Raw genomic sequence first — 20,510 nt, 5'->3', positions numbered from 1 at the left:
ATGGTGGCCACAGTTCAAACAATTGCAGCATACTCAGGCACTCTGAGCTATATACCCACAGGGCACACAGATGGTTGCAGCCTGCCTACTCTGCCATCTTTGGAGACCACCTCTCCTCTACCCAATGCTGAGCTGCCGGGGGCATCAATCACATGACAAATACAAGCCTGGCTACATGCTCTAGACTGGCTTATTCAGAGTATGCCACTCAGGCAGTGGTGTGGGACCCAAAGGAAGCACTCAAGAGGTATGTTTTCTGAAGGTTAGCAGTGACGGTTAGTCCTGACTGTCAGCTTGGGTAGGCTTTATCATCACCCAACATATACACCTCTGGGCATGTCTATAAAGATGTTTCCAAAGAAATTCAGCTGAGAGAGGAAGCCCAGGCTGGAGCACTTGGTGAGCTTCCAGTGGACACCAGTTTGCTTGACATCACTGACATCTTGGCTCACAAGCATCCATAACTCAAGTTCCTGGAGGATCCAACACTCTCTTCTGGGCTCCAAGGGCACCAGGCACACACACGTTCACACCCATACACATAAAATAAAATACACAGCTCCTCAGGTCTTAGCTGCAATATGACAAAATTAAGAAGAAACAACAGTAGAGCCAAGGAGGGGCCGCAGCTGACTCACTGCACACTGCACCTTGGGTGCCCAAGGATAAGAAGGTCGCTTTCCATTCAGAACACAGTAGGTAGAGGTTGCTACTGTCTGAAGCAGGAGTCTTCAGTGCTTCCATGATCCCCAAGCTCTGTGTCAAGCTGCATTACTGCTCGAGCTGTGGCATTTCAAAGTCAGGTGGTCAGGAATGAATCTCAAGAAGCCTTAAAGGAACCAAACACTCCTACCACCACTTAGACCTCTACCAAAGCCCATGTAAAGAGCTGGCTTCAGAAAGACAGAAGAAGAGCCATCTGGGAAGAATAAAATCATAAAAAAATAAATGAGACATTTAAAAAAGAAAAGCCTTTTTGAAAGAGAGAGGAGGATCCACATTAAATACAAGTGGTGGCATCCCATAGGCCTGGGGTCATGATCTGGATACAAAGGAGGGCACGGGTGTGTGTGTGTGTGTGTGTGTGTGTGTGTGTGTGTGTGTGTGTGTGTGTGTGTGTGTCTGTCTGTCTGTCTGTCTGTCTGTCTGTCTGTCTGTCTGCGCACACCTTTAATCCTGGGAGGATCTCTGAGTTCAGGGCTAGCCTGGTCTGCTTAGTGAGTTCTAGGACAGCCAGGGCTACACAGAGAAACCTATATCCAAAAAACAAAACAAAACAACCAAAGAAACCCCAAAAAAACAAAAAAAAAGAGCTCAAAAGAGAAGCACTAAGGTTCAGCACCCCCTGATTCCTGAAAGCAGCTGCAATATGACCAGATGCTCACACAGTGAGCCCAGAATAAATCCATGCTTACTGTGTCACCTCAAACCGTGGGCCCAAATAAACCACCGTTCTCTGAAGCTGATATTGCCAGGTGTTATTCACAGTGATTAAAAAAAAAAGTAACTGTTTTGGGTTTTTTGTTTGTTTGTTTTTTGTTTTCTTTGGACAGGGTGTTGCTATGTTGTTCAGTTTGGTCCCAACTCTAGGCTCTAGACTCCAACCATCCTCCTGCCTCAGCCTCCCACTTATCTGAGATAACAGATGGGTATCACGACTGAGCTTATGGATCTTAAAATCATAATTGAATTTAATGATATGAAGGAGTGTCTTTTATTTCTACCTCAGAGGGAATTCTCATCAGTTGTAACAGGGGAAAAAAATCCCACCTAACATGCATATGGAACCTTTAGTAATTCTTCAAAGAAGACTGTAAAACAGGTGTCATTGCCTTCGCCTTGTGCGTGGCAAGGAAAATGGCTCACATGTCGATGACACGGCAGAGAACTAAGCAGAGACACATGGCAAATGACACACAGCCAGCAGAAGTTAAGTGTTAACTAGAGAACAGATTTCTGTGTCACATGACCCCAAGCTGGCGGAAAGCTCTCCGCTGCACCTGTACAGCATAGATAACATGGGTTGGCTGCGTCTCAACTTGTGCATGAGGAAACATAGTCCTTGGGTTTGTAACTTTGTGGACACTCATACTAATGGCTTTGGGCAGAGCTCCACACAGGAAAAAAAGCCAAACTGGAGGCATGTTACAAACAGGGTGGGCTTGCTACAGAAAAGGGCCTGGGCCAGCCCCTCCCTCGGGTTCTAGGGTGGAGCAGGATGGCATCAGTGACAAATTCCCTGCTGAGGACAGAGGATAAATAAATAAACATCCCCAGGAGGTCAGAGTCACACCTGGCCATGTTCAACCCTGCTGAAGCCACAGAGGTCCTAGGAGCCAGGTCTTCCTCCTCCTCTTCTTGTCACAGCACAGCCTCCCTCCACTGATGTCCCAGGAGCAGGGCTTGTGGCTGTGTAAATGGTGCTTCTCAGAGTACAGGATGACACCCGATACGGTGCAGTGGGGGCTTTGGGAGAAAGGCAGGCTTTGTTTCAGTGTGTCCAGGTAGGACCTAGCTAACTGAACCCCAGGGATGTTGACACTATTGGTTCTCTCTAGTACTCCAACTAGCAGATAGCCGGAAGTAACAAGTTAGTGATGCCAGTGGGCAAAGTGTCCCTTGTTGCCAGCAGGAGCTGTTCGGGCACCAGTGTGCCCCCAGGGGAAGTGCCAGAACATCCTGGAGGAGGGACAGGTATGTAGCAGTGTAGGGTGGAGTGGCTGTTTTAAAATCTGGTCTCCAGCAGAGGTGGTGGTGGCACATGCCTTTAACCGGGAGACAGAGGCAGATGAATCTCTGTGAGTTCAAGGCCATCCTGGTCTACAAAAATGAGTTCAAAAATGGACAGCCAGGGCTACACACAGAACAACCCTGTCATGAAAAAACAGACAGCCTGGCCTCCCTCACCGTGGATTTCCAGCAGGTTCTTGGTGCCAGCCTTGCGGTGCAGCTCATCAATGTTCTGCGTGATGACTACAACCCTCCGGCCCTGGTCTCGAAGCCGAGCTTCACACTGGGCAATGGCCAGGTGCCCAGGGTTGGGTTCCTTGCTCCGCATGACCTCCCTCCGGTAGTGGTAGAACTCCCACACCTGTGATGGGTTGCTGGCAAAGGCCTGAGGCGTCGCCAGGTCCTGAGGGGAGAGGCAGAAGTCAGTGAGGGACCTGTGAGGTGGAGATGGGCAGCTGTAAGTCTGGCTGGCTAGACTGTGTAGCACTGGCCTAGATCCCAGTCCCGGGGCCAACCCAGGACTTTAGACAGATGACTCTTAACTTCCCTATAAGAGACAGAGGTGACGTGACCTGCCTCACTCACCTCACATATTATGAACGAGAAGTAAAGTGACACGTGGGAAAGTATCTGGGTTGAATTTACTCTCAGAGCTCTGAGAAATAAAAATTTGATTTTACTGTGAGGGATCTCCAAGAAAAACATGAAACGAAAAATGGCCCAGGGAGATCCATCAGGCATAGAAAGGAGCTTAGACAAGGAACTACACACACATATGCAGACACACATATGTACACACAACTAAAAACATAGCACATACAAGCACAAAGCACACAATTGTGCCAATTACACACATATATGCACAGACACACATATCTACACACAACTAAAAACAGCACATATAAGCACACAGCATACAACTATACACATCTATACAACTACATACAGTTATATGTATTGTGCACAAACTACATATATGTAATACACTTGTATACACTTGTACAGCTCTTTATATTTATACAGAAACCCTACATATATATATGTATTATATTATATTATATATATAATATAATACATATATATGTATACACACTATACACATACACAGTTACAAGTATTTATGCTAAAACTACACACAGATATTTGCACACACACAACTGCATATATACAGCTAATGTACTTACACATAAACCACAAGCATACGTGTGCATACACATAACTACATGCAAACATACAGTTATACACACTTACATGAAAATCAGACACACTCATCCATACACACAATTACATACACCTGCGTACATGTTGTATAACTACTGCACGCTAACCGATTACGCCACTAGAGCGCCAACATGTGGTTACATGTTATAACATGAAACTACACACACACACACACACACACACACACACACACACACGTATATCTATATATACACACATACAACTATACAATATATCCAACTATGTATATATGGCTACTTGTACTCAGAAGTACGACTGTATACATGCATACAACTAAACATAAACATTTAGTTACATGTACTTCTACATGAACAAATATATACAGATTGTATAGATAATGCATACTGCTATGTACTTATAAACTACACACACACACACACACACACACACACACACACACACACACACACACACATATGTATATATGAAGGTCAGGAGAACTTGGGCCAACCTGAACCACTACAAAATGTCCAGCAGGGGGAGGACCTATAAAAAATCCAAACTAGAGCCTCTGGCAGACTCCACCTCCAGGGCCCCTCCCATGTCCTTGGTAGAAGCTATTTGTTCTAATAAAGTTTATCCCTTTTGTTATTTGTCTCTTTGTGGCAGGTCCTCCTGGTTCTGCTTCAATTTGTGACTTACTTTCATTGTGTCAACTGCCCCCAGGATGATAACCCACTGTTCTTCTAGACACCCAGGGCATGTCCCTGCCTCAGATCTCTGGCTGACACAGTGGCTTCTCTCTGTCTGCCTCCCAGTTACTTCTCATTCCTGTCTGAGTGAGTCTCTCTAGGACATGTAATCCTTTGTCTGTCCCATGGAATGAACTCCCTGGTACCCTAGATGACCACCCTCACCCAAGATACTCATAACACAAATGCTTGCATACATGGAGCTATACACACAAACTATACAGAAATGCATACACACTCAACCACACACATGTATGAGCCACATTAAATACATGCATACTTATACATAAAAACAATACATATCAGCAGAATACACGAGAGATCTGTACTTAAGGCACCGGCCCTCTTCTAAGACAGTTCTCTCCTGTGGTAGAGAGGCACAGCACAGCTGTCCGGCCTGGAAGCTGACAGGAACTGCACAAGGAAATCCTTAACAGTTATGGAAATGTTCTATGTCCTGCCTGTGTTACCTCAGGGCCGCACTGAACTGCATACAACAAACAAGTTCATTTCAGGCTGTGTCAGTTTTGAAAAGAAGCATATCAAGGGTGTCCCATGTACACAAGCATGTCCCCACCCCAGGCAGAGACACCCCCACCCCAGGCAGAGAGAGTAGCCTTCCCTTTGAGACCCTGTGCTCCCTCTGGACACCTAGGACACTCTGGCCAGGAGCACCTATGCCACTACCCTGTGAACTGTAATGACATCCACAGGCCCTTGGGGCAGAGCTGGAATCAGATGTGCCCTCTGACCTCTCTGCCTACTGGCAAACTCTGAGCTTCCTCTGACATTAGAGCAGCCCCTCCCGGTTCTCCCTGCCACCTGCTACTGGCCCCAGGGATGCCTCTGGTGGTCCTTCTCTCTTACTGGACTCTGGGTGCCCTCTACTCCTTTCTCCCCTCCTAGGCCTGAAGAGTGCCACCGCACTCTTCCTCCTGCTTCAACACTTAGGAGGAAGGAAGGGACAGTCCTTGCTCTGCACTCAGTGAGGAAGCCCTGCAGATTCTGCAAGGTACGCTCTAACGTGAATTTTGTCTTCATTCAACCAACCAAAATGTATGTACCAGCATTCTGGGGCTGGGAGCTTCCCAATGGATACAACACATGGAGATTCCCTGCCCTCTAAAACCAAGGGTTTCCAGGATGGGAGAGATGGGTTAGCAGTTAAGACCACCCAAGCCTGGATCCCAGAACCCATGTTAGACTGCTAACAATCACCTGTAACTCCAGCTGCAGAAGACATAACGCCCTCTTCTAGCATCCCAGGTCACCACGTGCATCTGCACCACCCCCACCCACATATACACAATTAAAAAGGATTTCCCAAGCCTGGAAGCCGGGGGCGGGGAGCGGGAGATGGGAGGGAACAGAAGAAAGCAAAGGACCATCCTGGACTAGTCTGGAGAAGCAGTGCTGCAGCTTGGATGTGGAATGTCTTCTAAAGGCCCAGCAAGTTGGAAGCATGGCTCCCAGCTTGGCACAAGTGAAAAGATGTGAGCCTTTGAGAAGTGGGGTCTAATGGGAGCGTTTAGGTCACTGGGAGTAACGTGAAGGGGACAGGGAGGCCCTCGTGGCTTCGTCCTTTTTCTTGCTCTGCTGTGTGGTCACCATGCTCTCTGCATGATGTACTTTCTCATCTCCAGCCCAAAAGCAGCAGGGACAATGAATGCATCATAGAGTGACACTTCCAAAACTTGGAGTCAAGTTAACCTTTTCTCTTTATAAGCTAAGTATCTCAGATGTCTGTTATAGTAACGGGATATATGTGTGTGTGTGTGTGTGTGTGTGTGTGTGTGTGTGTGTGTGTGTGTGTGTGTAGTTTTGTATAAGTGCATGTAGTTGTGTACGTGTATAGATTGTATACATGCATGTATACATGTGTGGTTTGACAGTACCTGTCGCTGTATATATGTGTGTCGTTGTGTAGCACATACGAGCTAGTTTTTTGTCAAACTGCCACAAGCTAGATTCATTGAGAAGAAGGATCAATTGAGAAAATGCTTCCATCAGATTGGCCTGTAGGTAAGTCTGTAGGGCTTTTTCTTGATTAATAATTGATGCAGAAAAGCGCAGCCCATTGTGGGTGGTACCACCCCTGGGCAGTGGGTACTGGGTGCTAAGAGAAGCAGTACTCCCCTATGGCCTCTGCATCAATTCCTACCCCCATTCCCCCCGTTCCTGCCTCTAGGTTCCTGCCTCCAGCTCTTGCTCTGACTTCCATCAGTGATAGACTGTGATGGAGCCATAAGATGAAATAAACCCTCTGTTTCCTCAAGTTGCATTTTGGTCATGGTCTTTATCATAGCAATAGAAACCTAACTAGGATAGTATATTACATAGAAACGTCCTGTGTTATAACCATGGTGTTGACAATACAACTTTATCCATCTGCTAAAACTCACTGAATGGTACGCTAAAAATGGGTAAACTCATCTATATGTCTATTTTAACAAAAGCTGAGTAACAAAACAAACCAATCAAGCGGGGGCTGGATAGATGACCCAGTGGTTAAGACCACTTGCTTCTCTTGCAGAGAACCCAAGTTCAGTCCTCAGCATCCACACTGGATGGCTCCAACTGCCTATACCTCTAGCTCCAAGGGACCCAGATCCCTCTTCTGGCTTCCTGGGTGTCTTAGGGTTTCTATTGCTGTGAAGAGACATCATGACCACAGTAACTCTTATAAAGAAAAACTTTTAATTGAGGCTGGCTCACAGTTCAGAGTTTTAGTCCATTATCATATGGCTGGAAGCATGGCAGCATGTGGGCAGACATGGTGCTGGAGAAGAAGCAGAGAGTTCAACATCTGGATCCACAGGCAGCAGAAAGAGAGAGTGACACTGGGCTGGGCTTGAGCATCTGAAACTTCAAAGCCCATTCCCAATGACACACTTCCTCCAGCAAGGTCACACCTACTCCAACAAGGTCACACCTCCTAATTGGGCCACTCCCTATGAGCCTATGTGCACTCACACACAAATAGATACACATACACATAAAGTAAATAATAAACACTTTAAAAAATCAAATCCATACACCACATGAACTTATATTGTAATGCCCTTCATATAATTGTTTAAACACCAAGTTCTAAGCCTTCAACAAGTTTCACAGAAACTTTACAGTGTTTTACACTAAATTCCAATTATCTTTAGAAATGAATTGTGCTAACCAAGGTTAATGCAGTTCCTAGAAGAGCTGAATTGTTAATCATAATAATAAAAAAAAGAAAAGATGCAACCTTTTCACATCCAGAAGGTAAGGGAAGTGTCTGCTTTGCTCAAGTGTGAGATCCTCCAAATGAAACACTTCCCTAGTAGGGAAGGAGAGGCCCCAAAGCCTCAGGTAGTAAATAGGAGGTAAACAAAAGGTCACATATGTCAGACAACAAAAGCTTGAAAGATTTTTGAGACCCCTAGCAAATAGAAGAAAAAGGAGTAAACAGCCTCTGTGAGCTGAGATGTGGACCTCTGACCTGCCAAAGAGCTGCCTGCTAGCCACATGGAGGAGCTCTGAGGTCCTGAGACACGGTTTGTGGGAGTCATCACACAAGGTGAGGTAGGCTTTCCAGTGGTGCAGTTAACCCCTTCAACTCCAGTAAAACTGTCCACTGCTTCACCCAACTGGACAGTGGTGCAATCATGGCTTTGGTCTGTCATGCACTCCCTTTCTGTGATGAAGTGTGTGTGGTGTGTGTGTGTGTGTGTGTGTGTGTGAGAGTGTGTGTGTGTATGTGTGTGTGAGAGAGAGAGAGAGAGAGAGAGAGAGAGAGAGAGAGAGAGAGAGAGTGTGTGTGTGTGTGTGTGTATGTGTGTGTGAGTGTGTGTTTGTGTGTGTGTTTCCCTACACATGAGTATGGAGATGTGCCCATCTGTGCATGAGAAGCCAGAGAACACTGGGTGTTTTCCTGTTGCTATCTGCCTTATTACCTTGGAACACAGTTTCTCACTGAACTAAAAGTTTGCAATTTAGGCTAGAGTGTCTGGACAGCAGGCTTCCAGGATCCTCCTATCTCCAGTTCCCAATGCTGGGGTTTCAAGCATACACAGTTACCTGAAGCTCTTTATGTGGGTGCTGGGAGTCAAACTCGGGTCCTCATGTTTGATGCTTGCACCGCAAGTGCTCTTATGCACTAAACCCATCTCCCTGGTCCCCAGTGTGCTATTGCAGTCATCATAGAGGCTGTGTTGACACCAAAACCAAGAGGATAAAAATGGTTACTGCTAACTTCAACCGCTGCCCCTGGGCTTCAGGCATCTGTATGGGAGCCGAATCCACCTCCCTAACAGCTCCATTCAGAAAAGCCATTGGTATTCTGGAAGCGTTACTAACCTGAGCTTGCCATTTTCTCCAATAACCTCCAGCTCCTCTGAAAGTTGGAACCCCACTCTCCGCACTAACACCAGCCCCTGAGATGATGGCGATGTGCTTTGCGCTTGCAAAACACTTCCGAAAATCTGCCATATCTAAACAGAAGACAAAACCTGTGTCAATCCAGAGTACAAACAGAACCTTTATATCCCATATCAATTGTCTATGGCGTGAAACTTGACACTGAATAAAACCACACCGTAGGATACTCCAATGGGGGCTGAGGAGATGATCGAGCGATTAAGAGCACTTGCTGCTCTTGCAGGGGACACGGTGCTTCACAACCATCTCTGACTGCAGTTCCAGAGGATCTGGTGCCCTCTCCTGACTTCTGTGGACACCAGACAAACACACGAAGGCAAGCATTCATACATATTAAATAAAACTTCAAAACTTGCAAGATTTAGGATATTCCCCTAAAAAGCATTCCTCGAGGAATGTGACCAAGCTGAACCGAGGCCTATTAGACACCAAACATCTAAAATTCTCCTCATATCCACTCACAGTGAAAATCACGTTAGATCTCAGCACCATGACCAGCGTAGGCATTTATAAGGATAACTTACTTGAACTCGGACGAGCCATGGTGAGGCAGATCTTGCTTTGTGGGGAGGCTGGAGGCTTCAGTCTATGACACAACTGGGGAATGAATCGGTTTGGAACAATCTGGAGGGGTCGCATCGGGTTTTCTTTGAAGTACTACTTCTCTGAAGGCTTTGGAAAAGTTGTAAAATAACACAGAAACAATCATAAGACATTCAAATACATAGTGTGCCTTTGTCTCGTTAGAGGTGGTATTGTATGTATACAAGTACAAACATTTTGATGATTCAAGATAACTAGTCCTAAGTGGAAAAATCTCATAAATACACTCAGTCAGCAGAACATGGTTAGTCCAGCCTGCTTCAAATGTGCTCACAATACCACTTAATGTGAAACCCGTTAGAATAAAGTCCCAAACATCTCATGATTTCTAGTTTTATTTATTTACTTATTGCAACAGAATCTGGTTACACATTGCAGGGTAGCTTTGACTAATGGTCCTCCTATTGCAGCCTCCCAAAGCCTGAGATTACAAGCCTGTATGCCACCATGCTAAAAGAAACATTTTTAAGCTTCTGGGGGTGGGTGAAACGCAGGGCTTTGATTATAGCAGGCATCTGGAGCTACAGCCCAGATCCTTATCTTGAGCTTTATTGAACACTGAACTAAAAAAGGAACATTGCAATGGTGAAGGTGAAAACTCTATGAGGTCATGGTTGAGTAAGAGACTATATTGGAAGAATGCCCTAACATGGTGGAGGCAGGAGGGGCAGTTCAAGGTCCTCCTCAGTGATGTACGGAGGATGGGCTATATGAGAGCCTGTCTTAAAACAGCAAAACAAGCCGGGCGGTGGTGGCACACGCCTTTAATCCCAGCACTCGGAGGCAGAGGCGGGCAGATCTCTGTGAGTTCGAGGCCAGCCTGGTCTACAAGAGCTAGTTCCAGGACAGCCTCCAAAGCCACAAAGAAACCCTGTCTCGAAAAACCAAAAACCAAAACCAAAACCAAAAACCAGAAAAACAAGCTGGGTGGTGGTGGCGCAGGCTTTTAGTCCCACCACTTGAGGGGCAGAGACAGGAGGATCTCTGTGAGTTCGAGACCAGCCTGGTCCACAGAATGAATTCCAGGACAGCCAGGGCAGTTGCACAGAGAAACCCTGTCTCACAAAACAAAAAATAAACAAAACAAAACAAAAAAGCCTCCAAGACAAAATAAAACAAAAAAAGAATGATAAAACAAAAGAACGCCCTTAATTGAAGCCTTGAGCAAAAGAATGCCATGATATTCAGCCTGGTTCTTTTCATTTATGCTTTGGCCTGCTGCTCAGGTGTCCAGTGCCTCTTCCATGGAGCTGCACACCTGCAGCTGCATCTTAGATCCTCAGGAATGCAAAACCTCCAGTTCCACCCCAGACCACAGACAGACAGACCCTGGCCAAGCCCACAAGCTACCAGGTAATATTAATGGCCACTCATGTCTGGCATCATGGTTGTAGAGGCTTGGGAAAGTGTTAAATGTGAAGAGTGTGTGCATGTATTATGTGTATGTGGTGTGTGTGTGTGTGTGTGTGTGTGTGTGTGTGTGTGTCTGTGTGTGTGTGATGGAGATCAAAGAACAACTTAAGGTGTAGATCCTCAGAATTTGAGACAGGATCCCTCACTGGGATCTAGAACTTGCTAAGTAAGCTAAGGCACCCAGTTATCTACCTGTTTCTGCCTCCCCAGTGCACACACCACTATACCTAGATTTTTTTTTTTTAACTGACTGAGCTACCTCCCCAGCTCCAAACATGAGAATTCTTAATAAAACAAAACAAAACAAAACAAATGGTTGCATTTGTAACAGCACAAAACACTTTTTAAAACCTGGCCACCCCTTTTAAGTGTATTTTTTATCTTTAATTATGTCTATGTGAGCATATATGTGTGTGGAGGGCTTTTTTTGCACATGAAAGCAAAACCATGGAAGCCAGAAACGTTGGATCCCCAGGAGCTGGAGTTACAGATTTGCTGCAAGAGCAGTTCTCAACTGCCAACCCATCCCTCCAGCCCCCTTCCTGAACTTCTGATCAAGGGGTTTTCATGACGAAATGATTTTTGAAAACTGAACAGAACAGGAGCTATGTGGGTGGCACTGAAACTTGTAAGTTGTGAGGCACATTTAGTAAAAGTTTATACTTGAGAAATTTTATAAGAGGAAAACAGGGGCGGGACATGGAGGCATTATTCCTGAAGTTGCCGCACTCAGGATGCCAACAGCAGGAGGAATGTTGCTAGCCCAAAGCTAGCCTGGTCTACGTAGTGAGTTCTAGGTCAGCCCAATCTACATAGTAGACGCAGTCTCAAAGAGAGGGAGAAAGGAGAGTTGAAGTGATCCAAGATGACCTGTCTACAGACATCTACAGACAATAGAAAATTAGGTTAGTAGAAGAAGAGCCTAGAAAAGGCGTAAATCCCCATCCATAGAAACAAGCTCAATAAACAAGAAAAAAAATTCACAGTGTGGCTGCTACTCAAAAAAAGAAAGCAGGGCTGGGGAGAGGTTAAGTCAGTAAGAGCCACACCCGTGCAAGCTTAAGAACCTAAGTTCAAATCTCCAGTACTCATAAAAATCCAGATGTGAGAGACAGCACGTGCCTGTAACCTCAGCACCGACGGGAGGGGACACACGGAGAAAGACTAGAATGGCTGACCAGTCAGCAGCCTAGCCAAATAGGCAAGCTCAAGATTCCGGGAGAAACCTTGCCTTCAAAAATAAAGCCCAGGGCCAGTGAGAAGGTACTTGTCACCAAGGCTGATGGCCTGACTTTGATCCCCAGAGCCCACATGGTGGAACAAAAGAATGGACCCTGCCACTAGCTGTCCCCTGACCTTCACAGTGTGCTGTGGTATGAACACCTATTGATTTAAACAAATAACTGTTTAAAAAAACTTTTTAAAAATAAGATAGGAATAGAGCAAGACAATCAACAATCTGGCCTTCACATGCACATTTGTACCCAAGCAACTATGCAATACACATTCATTCACATATACAAACATTTCTGTAAAGAATTCATGGTTATATTCCTATGACATTCCAGAATAAACACAGACTATATTTGTGGTTGTGATGGAAGGGGAGGAAATACAAAGAGATGTGGGGAAAGGGAGTAATAAATGTGTCCCATGTCCTGATCATGGTAGCAGTTACATGGCAATGTCTAATAGAACTTGCAGAAGTCTACACTCAGAGAAGAGTTAATTTTATTGTATTTGAGGTATATTTAAAAATAATGGGTAAAAAGTTAGAGTTTTATAAGATGGAAAAAGTTCTGGGGAAGAATGTCCCAGCCACAAACCATGAGTACACTGTGGTTTTAAAATGGTTAGGATTAAGCTAGGTGTTGGTGGTACACACCTTTAATCCCAGCACTTGGGAGACAGAGGCAGAGGCAGGCAGATCTCTGTGAGTTCGAGACCAGCCTGGTCTACAGAGGGAGTTCTAGGACAACCTCCAAAGCAATACAAAGAAACCCTGTCTTGGAAAAAACAAAACAAAACAAAAAAACAAACAAACCAAAAAAAAAAAAAAAAGAAAAAAGAAAAAAGGTTAGGACTGTGAGATGGTTATCTTCATTGTCAACTTGACCCCATTTAGATCACCAAGGAAACACCCCTAGGTCACCTATGAGGGTGCTCCAGGAAGGTTTAACTGAGGAGGGAAGACCCACACTGAAGGTGGGAGACACCATCCCACAGGTTGGGGTCATAGATTGAATCAAAAGAGAAAGCTAGCTGGGCACCAGCATACATTCTGTCTGCTCCCTGACTGCAGGTGCAGAGTGACCAGCTGCCTCACACTCCGGTTGCCTTCCCTGCCATGATGGCTTGTCCCCTCAAACTGTGAGTCAGAGCAAACCCTTCCTTCTGTAAGCTGCTTTGTCAGGTGTTTTGTCACAGGGATGAGAAAAGGAACTAATAAGGGGGGTGAAATTTACATTCTGTGTATTTTGACCAGGTATTAAAATTTAGAATAAGAGAGTTTGGTATCAACTGATAGAGGTCACCAGAACAACATTGTTGGAGGGAAACGTTAACTAGAACTTCATAAGAGATGGGGATGACAAGAATTTGGTACTTACTAGAATGTTCATTTTAAAATTAAGAATTCCTGGTTGCTGGTGGTGGTGCACGCCTTTAATCCCAGCACTCAGGAGGCAGAGGTAGGCAGATCTCTATGAGTTGGAGGCCAGCCTGGTCTACAGAGTGAGTTTCAGGACAGCCAGGACTGTTGTACAGAGAAACCCTGTCTTAAAAAACAAATTCCTTTAGTAAAAGAACTGGGTGAAGGTGGGAAACAGTTTATGGAAATACAAAGAGAAGCCAGGGTTTCAATATCTATGTGAATATCTTGCTCCATGGTGTTTTCCAGGAACTGTGAAACCTTTTTATTATTTTATTTTCCATTCACTTATTTTAGGAGCACAGATGTTTTGCTTGCATGCCTGCATTTGTGTGTACCTCATGCCTGCATGCCTGGTGCCCTAGGAGTTCAGAGGAGGGTGCCACATCCCCTGGAACTGGAGTTGTGAATGGCTGTGAGCTGCCATATGGATGCTGGAAACTGAACCTGGGCCTCTATAAGAGCAACCAGTGTTCTTAACCTCTGAGCCATCTCTCTAGCCCTGATTTTTGGAGATGAAGGAGCAGCTTCGTGGAAAATTGCCTGACAGCACCCCCTAGGCTGCAGGTTCCATAACAATTGCAAGTGTTTCAAAGGACTGATGGCAGGGTTCAGGCTAAGTGTTTGGTTGCTATGAGGAAGCAGGGCCACTTTGATTGGATATTGTAGGGAACATTATTGATGAGTAAGAGATCGCTGGAAAGCAGCAGGCTTTTGGATTCATGGTTTAGACAACATACTTGCTTGTATCTCAGTTGAGACAGGATAACCAAGTAGTCTGGATTTTTCTCCTGATCCATTGTCACACGTGGTCTTGCCTGATATTGGTGTTCTGTGGCATGGTTTATATTTAACAGAGCACCAAGGCCTTGACTCCAGATAGTCCTTGACTCCAAACAGAAGCAAATTAAATGCCATCAACTTATACATAAGTGAACAAATTATGCTTCTTCACACAACAAAGACTGTTCAGCAAGAAAGAGAACAAATTGCTCACACATTCAATCCCATGAATGGCTCCTTAAAGTCTTGGTCAACAGCAGCTTCGCCATGAAAGACATGGCTACTACTACCTGGGCCAAGCAATCCAGGATATCATGACCAGTAGCAAGACATGGTGACCTCATCTGCCTCCCACAGATGATGCAATCAATGGAAAGGGCAAAGTTTTGCTTGTGTGTGATTTTTCTACCAAGACACATTATGTAATTACTAGAAATACCATACAAATTGTTGTAATTTAAGAAAAGCAGTGCTCAAGAGAAAGATGCCATGACACAGGGTTCAAGCAGAGGGTTTTTTTTATTAGGGAAGGGGATCATAAAAAGGGGAAAGGAGATGGGGAGACCAGCCTCTACAGAGACAGGAACAGAAGGAGAGAGGAAAAAGGGGGAGAGAGGGAGAGAGGGAGAGAGAGAGAGGGAGAGAAAGAGAGAGAGAGAGAGAGGCAGAGACAGAGAGAGACAGAGACAGAGAGAGACAGAGAGAGAGAAACAGAGAAAAAGAGAGAGAGAGAGAATGGGAGGTGGGCAGGGCACTTTTAAAAGGGAACGTAGTGAATGTGCACAGGTGGTGCTCTTAGTGGCTGTAGCTGAGGGCGTATCCTGTCAGAACCCCAAGGGCAGGCCAGTACAGATGCCTGGATACTGACACAAATCCAGTTGAAAGGCACTGTGCAGCACAATGAGCAGCACTTGCCACACAGTTAGCGAAGTTATGAAGGGTGGGAAATTGTCTCAAGTGGATCCCACACCTGAAAATGGACCTTGGTGAGATATCTGGAAAAATGTGACTATCATTCATTAGTTAGAATGTAGTTACACTAGTTGGTAGGATCCATGTAAATGACCTAATTTAGATAACTACTCCAGTTAGGTAAGATGTAACATTGGGGAAAGTGGGTAAATACACATGGAGTCTACTATGTTTGCATTAAATTTGTTTTGTTTTGTTTTCAAGACAGGGTTTCACTGTGTAGCCCTGGCTGTCCTAGAACTCACTATGTAGACCAGGCTGGCCTCGAACTCACAGAGCTCCACCTGTGTCTGCCTCCTGAGTGCTGGGATTAAAGGCGAGCACCACCATGACCCAGCTGTATTTGCATTATTTCTGGAAGCCTTGAATTATTTCAAAAATAGAGTTGCTTTACATGAAATAAAACAAACAAAAACATGATTCTAGGGCTGGAGAGCTGGCTCAGCAGTAAGAACAGTTGCTGATCTTGCCAGGGATCCAGGTTCCATTCCCAGCACTCACACTGTAGCTCACAACCATCTGTAACTCTAGCTCTAGGAGATCCTCTTCTGGCCCCCACGGGCACCAGGCACACCGTTGGTACACATACATGTAAGTACATGCCCACATACATAAGTAAAAACAATGAAACACACACACACACACACACACACACACACACACACACACACACACACACAATACTAAGAAGGCCAACACAAAACTTACACTCTGAGACCATTTACATGATAGTTTGAAAAAGGAAAACTATAGGTATAGAGATCTCATCATTGCTTTCAGATCTAGGATGAGCAGACAGGGGCCATTAGAACAATGGAAAATTCTGTATCCTTATTTTGGTTATGCTTTTTGACAACTTGTGGACTGAAAAAAAAACAAAACAGTGATTTTGACAGTGTGCACTGTACTTCAGTAAACCCCAATTAAAAATAAGATGCAAGCATGCTGACGCCTCCAAAGTAACCTGCCTCTGTTGTAATTAGAGACACCGCACAGTAGGCTCGGAATGCTCAAAATGGAAGGGCAGAGAAAAGTGAGCCAGCATGAATATCTGAGCTGGGCGAATGTGGAAGACTGATACTATATCCCAAACTGGCTTAGGACTCACTATGCAGTCCAGGCTGGCCTGGAATTCATGGCAATTCTCCTGTCTCAACCTTACAATAGCTAGGATTGCAGATGAGAGCCACCAAGTCCAGGCTTCAGTGTTGCTTGCTTCATATCACACATAAAAACCAATTACTGATACTACAAGAGAAAAAGACATGGAAGTCCTGACGTTGCTTGGGCAATGATTTCTTAGCAAGACCCTAAATACAGACAATAGAAGCAGAAACAGACAGACAGGCTGATAAAGGAATCAGTCATTTACAGAGTGGGGGAAAATATTTCAAACCATACATCTGATAAATGCTAATGTCTAAAACATATGGAGGGAGGCTGGAGAGATGGTTCATCAGTTAAGAGCACTGACTGCTCTTCCAGGGGACCAGAGTTTGATTCCTAGCATCCGTATGGTGGCTCACAACTGTCCATAACTCCAGTTCTAGAGAATTCAACAACCTCTTCTGGCCTCCTCAGACACTGCACACATGGTATATAGACATATATGCAGGCAAGACACATCATACACATAAAGTTAAAAAATACATCTCAAAAATGTGAGTAATTTAAATACAATATGTGGAGGGCTGGTGAGATGACTCAGACGGTAAAGGCACTTGCCACCAAGCTTGAAGACCTGAGTTCAATCCCTGGTGAGAGAAGGAGAGAACCAACTTCCAGTTGTCCTCTGACCTCCACATGAATGCCATGTTGCTTTCCTGTGTGTGTGTGTGTGTGTGTGTGTGTGTGTGTGTGTGTGTGTGTGTGTGTGTGTGTGTGTGTGTGTATGTGTGTGTGTGTGTGTGTGCGCGCGCCCGCGCGCGCGTTTGCAAGGGGATTCTCTAAGCGGGGGAGTCCTCAAATCTTCTGGCGAGGCTACCATCAAAAAGAAAAAAAGCTAATGCTAACAAGGATGTGTACGAAATGTCAACTAGCATAGTCATTTTGAAAATCAATATGGAGATTCCTCAAAAAGTTCAAACCAGAACTGCCTCGTACTCTAGCAAGCCCCCTCCTAGCTTATAAGGAGATTGAAGGTCAATGTATGGAAGAGGCATCTGCACTAGGATGTTAAGTGTGCCTGTTTTCCACATGGAAACAATCTAGGTGTTGATCAGTAGAGGAATAAAGAAAATGTAGCCTGTGCACACAGAATGCAATATTAGAAGAAAGGATTCTATCGTTTGGGACAAAGTGGATGGCCCTCCTAACTGAAGTGAAATAAGCTAAGCACGGCAGGGCAGGCACACTGACCTCACATGGGGAATATATCATAGTCAAACTCACAGAAGCAAAGAACAGATGAGGGTCATCAGAGGCACAATATGGGGGCATGGAGATGTCTGTCAAGGGGCACGGACTCAGCGACAGAGAATACGTTTTACCTGTCTATTGCACAGCACAGTAACGATGTAATGCACACTTCGAAACTCTGAAACAAGTAAACTAGAAAAGTTCTCACCACTAACAAATAGTAAAACGACAGACATGTTGATTAGCTTGGCTTACTCTTACTATATATAACCCATGCCTATCTCAAAACACCGCATTGCACCCCAGAAATATACACAATTATCTCAACTGAAATGCAGTAGTTTTAAGTCATGAGACAGAATACATGGTAACTACTGGCAGAAATGTTCACAGGCTTTCAGTAAAGACTCTTTGGACACCAAAAGCTCCACAAATGACATCAATACACCAGGCCCAGGCTTTGTGACTGACTGGCTCCACTCACACCCGCTATTGTCAAGGCTACCTGCCATCAAAACCTAAAAAAGGGTACAGCCTAGGACCCCGCTGATCGCCTCTCGGGAACACGTGCGCGCCCGGCTTCCCGCACCCTCACCCCACCCCCAACACACACACTTCGGTTTTCATCCAATCTCTCTCTACAGCTGACCGCTCCTGATCTCCCATCTTCCCAGAGCTGAAAAAATACGCGCCCCCGCCCCAGTCCCCGCACCACTCGCAAAACACTGGGGGCACCATCCTCCTGACTCCTGGCTTGGTCTCAATCTTTCCCCATTTCTCTGCTGCCACCATCATCAGATCCTGCCGCTCTCCCTCTCTACCCTCTTAACTGTGTCGCCATCCGCCCCTCCCACCGTCACCACTACAGCCTTCTCCTGTCACCTTAGCCAAAGTGCCCTTCCTCCAAGTCACGGCCTTCCGGGGCCCTGATTCTCCCCCAGGTTTCTCTCCCACCCACCACCCATCCTGCCACCCACCCTGTCGCTGCCTTCCCTACCGGCGCCCGGCCGCGCATGCGCGGGGTGGGGCGCGCGGAGCAGGGACAAAGCCGGGACCCCTCCAGCCCAGCGCAAGACGCACCTACAGAAGGCGGTGGGGACGGAGCTTGCAGGAGAGGCCGCGGGGCGGAGCGCTCAGCGACCTGGAGTCCTGCCCCGGCTGCAGCGGCCCCTGCCGGAGACCCGGAGCGATCCGGGCCTGGGCTCCTTTTTGCTTTGTGGTTTCAGTGGGACTAGGAGTCAGTGAAAGGCGCAGCGACTTGCTTGCATCTTTATGACCTTCCAAGATTCATTCCACTTTCCAGATAGGTCATGAACTACCGCCTGCCTTGCTGCCTCCTTGAGCACACTGGGAGGTGGCAGTTTCAGTACAGAGTTTAGGGAAATCAAAGTCGTTTCCCTTGAACTCCTGTGACAAAACTTAGGTGAGCCGGTTCCAGGCTAGCCCAAACCTCTAACCTAATGGAGAGGTTGTGGTTCACTGCTGGTGGTGCCGAGATCCACCTTATTTTAGGGACTTCTCCGCCTTTCTAAGATACTGGTGATGGGCCCAAGGGACCAGAAGGGGAAATTATCTGAGAACATCCACATTCATCTTTCTCCTTCCCAGCTTAAATCTTAAATGACCCATTGGCTGGACATTCTGCCCACTTGGAAGGCTGCCTGGACCAAGAATTGTATTCCAAGTATTGTATTGTTTTGTGAGCGTTTTTATTTGCTTGTTTGATGTTGGAGACATTGAACTTCATGTTAGGCAACTTTCTATACTGGGCTACATCTTCAGTCCTTTTGTTGCTTTTCATGCTTGTGAGAGTGGCCACTGTATGTTAATTCCTCACTATCATTACTTGGAGGACTGGAGAGAGACAGCTCCTCATTGCAACTTTCTATGGTCCACAGACCCAGTATTACCCTCCATCATCCATGGGGTCTGCCATTTCTGTGGCACTGTGTGTCATCAAAGTCCAAGGGACTTCTCCCATAGCCCACCGCACTCCAACCTTTCTTCTAGGCTTGGAAAGGCCAGCTTTACCCAACCGCACCACTTAAGAGATGTTCCCTCAGTATTTTGGAGTTAGTTGTCAAAAAAGTATCACAGGACTCCCAGTAAAGTGTTGTGGCTGTGGTGAGACTTTCCAGGCTCAAGCTTTACTCCAAACTTGGTCTGATTTCAAACTTGGTCATCCACACCATGATAGGTGTGCATGGCAAAGGATACCATTAAAGAGGCCTAGCTGGCCGGGCGGCAGTGACGCACGCCTTTAATCCCAGCACTCAGGAGGCAGAGGCAGGTGGCTCTCTGTGAGTTCGAGACCAGCCTGGTCTACAAGAGCGAGCGTCAGGACAGCCTCCAAAGCCACAGAGAAACCCTGTCTCAAAAAACCAAGAAAAAAAAAAAAAGAGGCCTAGCTGATGAGCTAGGAAGACAATAGAGAAGTGTAAGAAGCAGAAAGAAGGCTAGAGCCCTGAAAACCGATCCCCTCTAAGGGAAGACAAGAAGGTCCGTTAAGCAGCTGAATAAGAATCTATGGTGCCTCTGAAGTTTTCGGGAAGCAGCGTTCCAGGCACTAAACGGTTATGGTTTCTGACCCCGCCCCTTGACAACAAAGGTGTTTGGAAGTGGAAAGGGCTGGTATAAAATTAAACTCTGCATGC

General features: G+C 45.8%; 1 protein-coding gene across 4 annotated transcripts in view; it reads right to left on the bottom strand.

The window, feature by feature from the left end:
- Positions 1 to 19,021, bottom strand: part of Sirt5 (sirtuin 5) — a 30,190-nt gene extending 11,169 nt beyond the window's left edge. Inside the window, exons 1-4 of one of the 4 annotated variants that reach the window (XM_027410440.2) lie at positions 18,937 to 19,021; positions 9,602 to 9,749; positions 8,997 to 9,130; positions 2,908 to 3,133 (exon numbers count right to left, since the gene is read on the bottom strand). In XM_027410440.2, the coding sequence (XP_027266241.1) occupies positions 2,908 to 3,133; positions 8,997 to 9,130; positions 9,602 to 9,716 (475 nt within the window). In that variant the 5' untranslated portion in view covers positions 9,717 to 9,749; positions 18,937 to 19,021. The other 3 variants (XM_027410441.2, XM_027410443.2, XM_027410444.2) reach the window with 3 other exon arrangements.
- Positions 19,022 to 20,510: the final 1,489 nt, after the last annotated feature.

Source organism: Cricetulus griseus, chromosome 3, assembly GCF_003668045.3.
Source record: "Cricetulus griseus strain 17A/GY chromosome 3, alternate assembly CriGri-PICRH-1.0, whole genome shotgun sequence".
In the NCBI taxonomy this organism is placed as follows: Eukaryota; Metazoa; Chordata; class Mammalia; order Rodentia; family Cricetidae; genus Cricetulus; species Cricetulus griseus.
Note: the sequence above shows the minus strand (reverse complement) of the source record. Positions and strands in the feature narration are given on the sequence as shown.